This window comes from Fukomys damarensis, unplaced genomic scaffold (assembly GCF_012274545.1).
Source record: "Fukomys damarensis isolate Sample0158 unplaced genomic scaffold, DMR_v1.0_HiC HiC_scaffold_33, whole genome shotgun sequence".
NCBI lineage: Eukaryota > Metazoa > Chordata > Mammalia > Rodentia > Bathyergidae > Fukomys > Fukomys damarensis.
In genome coordinates this window covers 54,501,197-54,511,774 of record NW_022900945.1, presented here as the reverse complement: position 1 = coordinate 54,511,774, position 10,578 = coordinate 54,501,197, and the positions used below count along the sequence as shown (strand labels likewise).

At 64.5% G+C, this 10,578-nt stretch overlaps 1 protein-coding gene across 1 annotated transcript in view; it reads left to right on the top strand.

The window, feature by feature from the left end:
- The first annotated feature begins 6,018 nt into the window (after nt 1-6,018).
- Pear1 (platelet endothelial aggregation receptor 1) overlaps nt 6,019-10,578 on the top strand; it is an 11,420-nt gene continuing 6,860 nt past the window's right edge. The window contains exons 1-8 of the mRNA XM_033758083.1: nt 6,019-6,910; nt 7,447-7,551; nt 7,977-8,077; nt 8,854-8,946; nt 9,132-9,375; nt 9,886-10,006; nt 10,177-10,313; nt 10,395-10,575. Coding sequence (XP_033613974.1) covers nt 6,780-6,910; nt 7,447-7,551; nt 7,977-8,077; nt 8,854-8,946; nt 9,132-9,375; nt 9,886-10,006; nt 10,177-10,313; nt 10,395-10,575 — 1,113 coding nt within the window. The 5' untranslated portion in view covers nt 6,019-6,779. The remainder of the gene's footprint in view (nt 6,911-7,446; nt 7,552-7,976; nt 8,078-8,853; nt 8,947-9,131; nt 9,376-9,885; nt 10,007-10,176; nt 10,314-10,394; nt 10,576-10,578) is intronic.

The window sequence follows — 10,578 nt, the reverse complement described above, 5'->3', positions numbered from 1 at the left end:
GCCACGACCCCGCTGCCCGGGAAGGGCACGGACCCGAGAGACCTCCCGAGCGGGGGCGGGGAGCGGACAGGGCGGGGCGTCCACCGGCTGATTGGCTCGGGCTGGAGAAGGACGGGTCTTTCCCTGTGTCCTTCCGAGCGCCTCTCAAAGGGGATTAATAGAGCCCCGCGCCGCGCCCGGGTCCCTGCGCAGACTGGAGCCACCCAGAGGCTGTCAGTAAGTCGCCCATCCCCATGCCAGACCTCCCGAGCGGGGGCGGGGAGCGGACAGGGCGGGGCGTCCACCGGCTGATTGGCTCGGGCTGGAGAAGGACGGGTCTTTCCCTGTGTCCTTCCGAGCGCCTCTCAAAGGGGATTAATAGAGCCCCGCGCCGCGCCCGGGTCCCTGCGCAGACTGGAGCCACCCAGAGGCTGTCAGTAAGTCGCCCATCCCCATGCCTGGTGCGGAAAAGGGCCGGTGGGAGCTCCCTGGCTTTGCCCCCGGCGGGAGCCAGGAGTTCTGCCGGGTGCCAGACATCTAAGCTTCAGAAAGCAACTTGGGGGCACGTGTGGGGCAGCGCCCACAGCCAGGCAGGGTGTGCGCGTGCGTGTGCGAGTGTGTGTTTGTGTGAGCGCGCGGGTGAGTATGCGTGCGTGTGATTGGGCGCGCGTGCTTGTGTATCCATGCTCGTGTGAGCGTGCATGTGTGCGTGTACTTGTGTGAGCACATGCGTGTGCCGAGTGTGTTACGTGGTGTTCATGTGTGCGTGTTGCAGGTGCGGTGGGTCCCAGAAGTTCCATGTCCAGCCTCCCTCCTTGGGCTCTGACTCCCCTGCTCTGGCCTTTAAAGAGTGGCCTCCCGGCTGAGCTGTGACCCCAGTCCCAGGGGACAGGAGCAGCCTGTACTGGCCTGAGGTTCCCAGGCTCAGCTGCCTCTGGCGTGACAGGGGTGAGCTCCAGCCCTGGCCTAGGCCGGCTGGCAGCGTCAGGGTCCTCGGAACCCACGCTCTGTGGTGTGGGACCTGTGTGCCCTGCAGCGGGGCTGCCCACCCTGCTGCTCAGGGCCACCCACTTGGCTCTGCAGGTCCCTCTGCACTGGGAGGTGAGGCAGGGAGGCAGCCTCTCCACCCACTGCTCCCTGCTCCCTGTCCGACCTTCCCAAAGGGGAACTCCCTCCCAGGCAGCCCCATCCACCAGCCGGAGCCTGGAGACACACAGGGGTTCCCAGGCAGGGCCTCCAAGTGCCCCAGGGAGAAGGAGGGCTTGGGCTCCTGCTCCTGCCAGCTTGTGGCAAGGGGGTGGCTCCTGGCACTTCACTCTTGGGGGAGAAGCCAGCAGAAATGAGGGACAGGAGGTGAGGCAGGCAGATACAGGCAAGGCAAAGACTCAGTGAAACAGCCAGGCTTGGGGTGAGGGACCTTAGAGATAGAACAGAAAGGTCAGAGAGCCAAAGAGAAGCCCCAGGGGTAGAGAGTGGAGGCAGCTCTGGCCTAGAAGCAGGACAGATCTTGTCCAGAATTCCCTGTTCTGCCGATGTTGGCTGTGACCCAGCGAAAACGACCAACCTTTCTGGGATATTTATCTATCTATAAAGTGGGTGCACACTAGCACCAAATTGCTGTGTTGCCAGAGGATGAAAAGAATGCTGCAAGCCCCTGGGACCCAGTGCAGTGGGTGGCAGTGTCAGCCCTGACAGTGCCGGGCGGCTCAGTGGCCTGGCCCGTGCCATGCTGAAGAAGCTCGGAGGTCAGCCTCGTGGACTCTAGCGGAGGTCCGGAGCCGCTGTGGCTGTGTGACGGGGAATTCTCTCTGAATTCCACCTTCCACCGCTGGCCCCTGCCTCGCTCTCTCCAAGCCTTGGAGGAGGCCCTGGGAACTGTCGCGGCTCCTTGGACCCAGCCCAGGGTGTCTGTCCAGCTCATCCCAGCTTGAGCTGTGCCCTGCATGTTGGTGCCCGCAGTGCTGGGGACGTGGAAGGGCCCTGCCTGGGGAGCCCAGCCCAGTGGGCACAGACAACGGAAGGCAGCGCCAGGTACAGCACTTGCCTGGCACGCGTAAAGCCCTAGGTTTGAGCCCCAGCATTGTGCTAAACAAACGGAGAATCCACCAGGCTCCTGGATGGGTGTGGGGGAAAACGAAAGCCCCTGGCCGAGCCAGTGAGCGCTGTGGCCTTAGATGGCTGCAGCTCCAGCAGGTCCCTGGACAGTGCCCATGGGCTCGGTGCAGGGTGTGAGTGCCAAACAGGGCAGACAGAGTGCGGGACCTTGGGAGCCAGCCTGGCAGAGCTGGGCGAGAACCCTGTAAGGAAGGCCTGGAGGGCAGGGAGCTACGGGGGGCTCCTGCAGGAGGCCAGCCTTGGAAGCTGGGAGGAGTGGGTGCCCCAGGGTGGCCTGGGCAGGGGTGGCTGAGTGGTGGGAGGCATGTGAGGGCAGCACATTGTCCAGTGGGATCGGAGGACAGGGCCTCTGTCTGCCCTTTCCTGCAGTGGGGAGCCGCAGAAGGAGGTAGAGGGAGGCAGTCCTGTGTAACCCCATCCGCTCCTCTTTCTTTGGAAGGGGATACTAGTCCTGCAGCCCCTGGCCTACCGCAGTCGGCCCTGGGGCTGTGCTGGGACAAGTCCTTTTCTACGGGCACCTCAGTGCCTGCTGTGTGACAACGGCTAGCACCTTCCAGGGCGGCCAGGGCTGGGTCTGGCTGGCACCAGCCCGCGTCGGGCGCGGGGTTCGGCTGGTGAATCAGAGCCCACAGCGTCCCTGTTTCCTGATGAGTAAACAGGTCGGACCCAGGACCCCTGGCTCCGTTTCCTGAGCGCAGAGAACACAAGGCCGGCCCCTCACCCCTGCCCCTTCCCGCCCGCCCCGGCGCGGCGCGCGCAGGCTTCCTGTCCCTCCATCCGCCAGATACGCTTGGGAGCCGGATCGCTCCGGATGCAGGAGGGGCTTTGCGCTCGCTCTCGGGAGGGTGGGAGGGTGGCGCTGAGCGGGCCGCGGGGCTGTGGGCGGAGCTCCCTGGGGAGGGGAGTGCGACGTTTTCTGTCTCCCTGGCACGCGAGGATAGCATCCGGAGAGGGTGAGACAGAAGACAGCAGCCTTCCAGGAAAGGGAGCCCACGCCCCCCTTGATTGCCGGGTCCTTAGCAATGAGCCCACTGCACAACTGTCCGTGCCGGCCTTGGCCTAGAAAGGGAAGGAGAGGCCTGGGGATTTAGCTTAGTGGTTCTGCCACCTGCTTTGCAAGCGCAAGGGCCCGAGTTCGACTTCGACTCCTGATACAAGAAAAAAGAAAAGCAAGGGAAGGAGAGAGGCAGACAGTGGAGGCAGCCAGTAGAGTTTTTGATGAAGAATCAGAAAAAGGTCAGAAAGGAAGCAACAGCACAGGCTGTGATCCCCGGCTCCAGGCTGAGGCTGGGCACCTGGCTGATTACTGGAACTTCCCTGGCTCCCGGTGGCTGGGTGTTTCCCATTTTACAGATGAGGAGACTGAGGCTCTGAGGGCCGAGTGACCTCCGAGGTCACTGGTCCAGAAAGCCTGGAGCCTGTGGACCCCAAGATGGGAAAGGGGATGGAGTGGGGCTGGAGCTGGAGCCGGGGCAGGGTTCAGGCCTCCACCTCCCGTCGTCCTGGCTGGAAGATGCACCTGGCCGGCGGCCTGCGGTTCTGGGGATCAGGTTCTCCGTGGAGCCGGCCCCTCCCATCACCACTTCCTTTCCCAGTGTCAGCGTTTTCAGCCCCTTCCCATTCCCGTATCATCGTGGGGGTTCTTCAGAAAAGCAAGAAACTGTTTTTCCCAGAATTAATGCCCAGAGGGCCTCACAGCTCGGAAAGAGGGAAGGGGCCGTGGGTTGGAGTGGGAGGAGGACTGAACATGCCACGCCGGGGACGGCTGCTGTCCACGTGGCTGTGCCCTGTGTGCTTGATGCTAGGAACCTTGTCTTTATCACCTCACTTAGTCATTCAACAACCCCGCAGAGGGAGCAACTATTATCAGTCCCCTTTCCGAGGAGGAGCTGGGCTGGGATTCACACCTGGGTTGGAGCTGGAGTGGGTGGAGGGTGTGGAGCTGGGGTGCCCTGTGCGGCTCTACTGCCTGAGGAGCTGGAAGGGAGCCCGCGGAAGGCCCCTGCTCTGGTCCTTCACCCCCACTGTTTCCATGGATGCGGACCCTTTCCCCATCAGCAGGAGCAGAGAAGCCCCAGATTCAGTTTCTCCTCCTGGGGGCAGGGAAGGTAGAGGCCCGGCTGTGAGGGCCTCACCCCGTGCTGGCCAGGAGCCCAGCCGGCGTGTATGGGGAGGGGTCACGGGCTGAGTCCTGCAGCCTCCACTCTGCCTCTCCTCTCCGCCTCCCCCGTGGCTGAGCTGTTACAAAGGAGGCAGACAGCCCCGGCTCAGGAGAGACTGGAGCCACTGAGCGCCCCGCCAGCTGCCTGGGATCCCAGCTGTGCCACTGCCTGCGGGCCGCGTGGCCTCGGCAGGTTCTCCACTCCCATGCCTGGTAGCGGCTCCTTACTGCTTGGCATCCTGCCTGTCCCAGCCAGTGAAAGCGAGTGTGGTCACACTCTTCTTGCTGTGAGAGGAGGTGTTTGGGCCCCCAAACAAGAGGCTTAGTGGAAGGAAGGCAGTGGCTGAGCAGGGGAGGGAGGGCTGAGGCTGCAGGGGGGCCCGGGGGCCTCTCAGGGAGAGGGCTTTGGGCCCCAGGGTCAGAGCAGGGCACGGAGCCGGGAACTGCCTGATGTGGCCACTGGGGGGCGCTGTGGAACACATGGGCCCTTTGCTGCTGGGACTGGATGGGAACCGGGAGCCGGGAGTGGGAGCGCAGGCCTGGACTTAGGTGCCCAGTGCCCCACCAAGGCTCAGATGGGAATAAGCGGGGGAGGCCTGGCTGCGTTCTGGGCTCCTGTCTGGCCTGCGTTCCCCTCTCGGAGGCCTCAGGTCCCCGTGTGACCCCCATCCCATGGCTCCCTCTGCTGACCACCCGCCGTCTCCCCTGGTCCCACCTTCCTTGGCGTCCTGCCCTGGATGAGCGCTGACGCCTCCGCCTTAAAGCCTGGCCCCTTGAGAACCTTCATGGGGACGGAGCGCGGCCACCCCCATCCCCTTCACCTCCCGCGGCCAGCTCCGGGGCGTCAGAGACGCTTCTTCAGTGCCCCTGCTCCCTCGGCAGGGTCGCCACAGAGACCCCAAGGGCACCCGGAGGGTGAGTGGGTGCACCCCCTCTTGGGGCAGGTGCCCCCGTGCATGGGGAGGGCCTGGCGATGGGCCTGGCAGCTCCACCAACGTGCACCTGACGGCAAGTCCTTCCTGCTGTAGGCTTTGTCCACTCTCAGTGGGCAAGGGCTCGCAGATAGGTCCAGGGCAGGGGAAGGCCCTAGAGCCCCTGTGCAGCTTAGCAGATGAGGAGTGGACAGGGCTCTCCAAGCCCAGGGCTCTGCCGGGAGAGGAGGGAAGTGACCTGGGCCAGCGAGGAGGCCAGGAAGGGGCCAGACATGACAGGGCCGGAAGGTAGTGGGAGGGACTATGAAGGGCATCTGAAGGGCACCGGACTGCCCCAGTGGGCCACGGTGCCAGCCCAGGAGCTAAGCCACCACCAAGAGGCCTCTAGCCCTGCCCCTCCTGCATCCCATGTGTTCTGGGCTGTGGGGGATGGAAAGCCCCTGCTGCCATGCCCTTCCCCCGGCCCCCCATCCCAGCCAGGCCCTGCTTCCTGTTTTCAGGTTCCAGTCCGGAGTGCTGGAATCCCTCAGGACACCTGTGGCTCCCGCACCCTCGCTGGAGCCCCGGCTTGGCTCGGCTCGGCTCGGCTCGGCTTGGCTCACCTGAGTTGCTTGGTCCTCACCTGGTGAGTTATGGGAGAAGCATAGGGACAGCCTGGGGGTGAGGAGGCGGCCCTGTCCCTGGGGATGTTGGAGCCTGGCTGTGGAGAACGCAAAGCTTCTCTGATGGATTAGGGGGTGTTGGGGGGAGCAGCAGGGACAGGGTTAAGCTAGGGAGACCCGGGGTTAAGTTGGGGGGGGTGGGTGGTGGGAGAGCGTGGGTGGGGTGTGGGGTGGGGCCAGCGGCATTCCAGAGATGCTGGGGGGCGGTTAGGGGCCAGCAGTGGAGACCTTTCTGCTTCTCTGGAAAAATCACAAGCAGATGTGAGTGCCTCAGGGAGTGTAGCTGGCTCCGGACCAGCAGCCCACGGTGCCCAGCCCAGAGGGTGGACTTCCGACTTCCTGACTCTTCTCCCACCCTGCAGGGAGGCCGGGCAAATGAGGGGAGCCGGCTTCCAGGGCAGGCGGTGACCTCAAGGGCCGGTGCAGGGTGTCCTGAGAAGCTGAGCATTTCAGGGCACCCTGGTGGGCTTGGCCCCAGCCCCATTCCCAGCCCTAGAACAGGAGCCCACCCATCAGTGACAGGGAACTCATGCCCGAGGCAGCTGGTTCCATTGCGGTGCTGCCCCCTGAGAAGCCCCCTCATCACCTCTGGCTTCATGGCACCCTGATGCAGGCTCAGGTGCTCTGGGTTCACATGGGCTGGGCCTGGCACTCAGGTAAAGGGGCCCTGGGTCCTTACTCTTGGAGGCTGGGGCGCGGGGACAGGCACCAGAGCGGTGGGGTGTGGCTGAATGGTGCTGGGCTCCAGGAGACGTGAGTGGGCAGTGGGCCGGGGAGCACAGCAGGGAGGAATGCAGATGCCTGCTCTGGACAGATCAGGACTGGGGCCCTAGAGGCAGAGCCCTTCCCCTGCTTGGGGTAAGGCCTGGAAGCCAGTGCTGAGGGAGCTTGGTCTCCTCTCCTGCATGCCCACTGGCCAGATCTCTGTGGATGCCGGACTCTGGCTGCTGGGACCCTGCAATGTTGTCACCTCTGCGTCCCCTCCTTCTGCTGGCCTTGGACCTGGGGCTGACCAGAACTCTCAACTCCAACGATCCCAATGTCTGCAGCTTCTGGGAGAGGTGAGAGGGGCCCCTGCTGTGGCTCCTCAGATGCCAGGCCCAAGTTCCTGGATGTCCCCAGGGGGCTCCCCTTCCTGGCTCCCTTCCCTGCCTGTGCCCACTCTGCAGCCTCTCCCTGCCCTCTGATCTCTCTCTCTCCTTGCCTGCGCTGTCTCTGTGCCTCACCATATCTCAGTCTCTGCCCTTCCCCTGTCTGCAGCTTCGGGGTCCTGTGGGAGTCCAGGTGCAGGATAGAGTGCAGGACAGGATGGAACCGTTCACAGTGAAACAGAGGGGCCAGCTGGGGGACAAGGGGGACAGGGCTGAGCAATAAGACCCAGGGCAAAATCTAGCCAGAAGTGCTTCAGCCCAGAGCCGCCCAGCTGACCCCGGAAGTCAGTCCTGCCCCCATCTTCCCGTGGACAGAGGAGAGCAGGCTGCAGAGGGAGGTGTCCCGGAACACCCAGTCCTGGGAGGAGTGTGTCAGACAGGAGAGGGGCCCTTGAAGGCCAAGCTCCCCACTCTGCTTGCTCCCTGCCCCTCTTCCCTTCCTGCAGCTTTACCACAACCACCAAGGAGTCACACTCCCGGCCCTTCAGCCTGCCCTCCTCGGAGTCCTGCAACAAGCCCTGGGCCAGCCTCCACCCCTGCCCCCAGCCCACGTGAGTACCCGGGCCCCTCCTGGGGCTCCTGCGCCATTGCTGTCTCCATGGTGCCACCTCAGCCCGGCACTGGCCTCCGGCCCCAGGCTCTTCTCAGAACCTGTGCCTCTTAGGAAACCTCTGACCCCGGGGTGCTCTGCTCCCCTCCCCTCCAGGGCACATGGTCTACATGGCTGGGGTGCGTGTGAGTCCACGTGTGCATGTGTGTAGTGTGGCCGGCACGTATGCATGAATTCATGCATGTGTGTGCATAGCACTGGCTGGGATGCATGCGCGCGTGTGTGTGTGCGTGTGCGTGTGCGCACGTGCAGGGGACAGGAGGAAATACTCTCTAGGCTCCTCACTGTCTCCAGTGCCCGCTGAGCTGAGGGTTGGCAGCGGGCATCTCAACCAGGAGCACCGAGGGCTCCCTCCTGGTCCCCCAGGGTTGTCTACCGGACCGTGTACCGCCAAGTGGTGAAGACAGACCATCGCTTGCGCCTGCGCTGCTGCCAGGGCTTCTACGAGAGTAGCGGGACGTGTGTCCGTGAGTCCCACCCAGCCCAGGCTGGCATGGAGTGCGAGGGGCTCGGCCCGCCCTCCCGGAGCTGTCCCTGCCCCGCCAGGGTGGGGTTACTCCTCTGCCACTCCAGTGCCTGCCTTGGCCGCAGCCTGGGCAGGAGCTGTGGGGTCGGGTAGGCAGGCTGGAAGCGGAGGCTTCTCATCTTCGAGCTGCGCTGGCAAGAGACAGAGCTGGGCATCCGGCTGTCCACACAGCCGGGGAGCGGGGTCCCCGGGGTCCCGGGCAGCACCCCTCGGTGTGACTTTTCACTCTCTCTGTAGCTGAGCTCTCATTGGACTCTGCCTGGCTGTCTCCGTCTCGGGGCTCGGTGTCTGGGTCCCTCTCTGCGTCCTCCTGTCCCCACCTCTGCTGTTCCTGCTGTGACTTGTCGCTCTCCGCTCCTCGCCCACTGGAGCCCAGACTGGCCCCTGCCTGCTGCCCTCTTCCTGCCCATCCCCACCCTGGCAGACTCCTTCCCCGCCTGACCCAGCTTTCCTCCCTGTACCTTCTCCCACGGTTTCTGTGCCCAGCCCCCACTTGAGCCCCCCCCACTTCCCAACAGCGTGCTTAGAAAATTTCACACGAGGGGCTCGGACCCCAGAGTCCTGACCCAAGTTGCTGCCCCTCCACCTCCCTCCATCTCGGGACAGAAGCGGGGCCGGAGAACGTGGTCCCTCGTGTGGGAGGAGGCTGGGCTTAGGAGATGAACGGTGGGAAGCGGAGCGTGGAGGCCTCTTCTCATTCGCGCATCTCTGTCCCAGCGGTCTGCGCCCAGGAGTGTGTCCATGGCCGCTGTGTGGCGCCCAATCAGTGCCAGTGTGTGCCGGGATGGCGGGGCGATGACTGCTCCAGTGGTGAGTGTCTGGTGGTCCCAGAGAGGTCCCCCCTGCTGGGCACAGGTGCTCAGGACTCCGGGGTGAATACCGGAGCCCTACTGCAGCGGCTGCCTTTTCCGAAGACGTGGCGGAGACAGACTGGGCTTAGCTGGAGGCTGGGGGTAGTTGGCCTGTGGTGAGCCTTCCACCTCCTTATCCTGCAGCATGTGCCCCTGAAATGTGGGGGCTGCACTGTGACCAGCCCTGCCACTGCGGCAACAGCAGCTCCTGTGATCCTGTGAGTGGGGCATGTTCCTGCCCCTCTGGCCTGCAGCCTCCCGACTGCCTTCAGCCCTGCACCCCTGGCCGATACGGCCCTGCCTGCCAGTTCCAGTGCCAGTGCCACGGGGCACCCTGTGATCCCCAGACTGGAGCTTGCCTCTGTCCCCCAGGGAGAACGGGGCCCAGGTGTGTGATGTCATGAAGTGGCAGACGCAGGCCCCACGGAACGCTTGGGGTGGGGGCACTCGCTTGGTGTCCCAAGCGCTGAGAGACCAGGCTCCTTTCCCAGCCCTGCTGCTCCCTGGCCCAGCAGCCTTGACAAGATCACAGAGTCATCCTGACGGTGCAGAGCCTGCTGTCTTTGGGGGCTGCTGCAGCCTGAGACACCAGGGAGTGAGGGCTGGCGGGCAGCGTGCGGGGATGAGGCTGGGCAGTCCGGAAGGGAACAGGTACAGAGATGGGGCAGCTGCCAGAGCCCAGCCCCCGGACAGAACAGCTGGAGGGGAGCCTGCCTGCTGGAGCAGGGGTGTCCCTGCTCTCTTCGATCCACAGTCCCTAGCAGGAGGAGCACGTGTGGCTCTCAGTCCAGCTAGGCCCTTCTTGTAGGGCTGTGGCGTGTGCAAGTGGCCAGCCTTTGGAGAGGCAGTGGGTGCTGTGCCACTTGTTACACCCCGACCTCACCCCTCTGCCCTGCAGCTGCGATGTGTCCTGTCCCTGGGGCACTGCTGGCTTCTCGTGCCCTCCCACCTACCCTTGCCAGAATGGGGGTGTCTTCCAGGCCCGCCGGGGCTCCTGCAGCTGTCCCCCCGGCTGGACGGTATGTAGGGTGGGCTTGTGGGTGTGGGGATCTGGGAAGAGTTCTGGGTGTGGCTCTAGACAGCAGTTTGGGGAGGGTGTGTAAGGGGCTAGGTTTGGGGACTCGGGATCAAGGGGCCCTGTGGCCTTGCAGAAGGGGTGGGTGCCCAAGTGTGGATTTCTCACCCCCAGGGCGCTGTTTGCTCCTTGCCCTGCCCAGAGGGCCTCCACGGACCCAACTGCTCCCAGGAATGTCGCTGCCACAACGGTGGCCTCTGCGATCGATTCTCTGGGCAGTGCCGCTGTGCCCCAGGCTACACGGGTGACCGGTGAGTGGCCAGGTCACGGAACGGCGGGGGCGAGGGCAGGCTGGAGGTGGGCACGGCCGGACTCACTTCACGCCATGCCAGGTGCCGCGAGGAGTGCCCGGTGGGCAGCTTCGGGCAGGACTGTAACGGGACGTGCGATTGTGTCCCCGGTGCGCGCTGTTTCCCAGCAAACGGCGCGTGTCTGTGCGAGCACGGCTTTACCGGGCACCGCTGCGCCGAGCGCCTCTGCCCCGAAGGCCGCTACGGTCTCAGCTGCCAGGCGGTC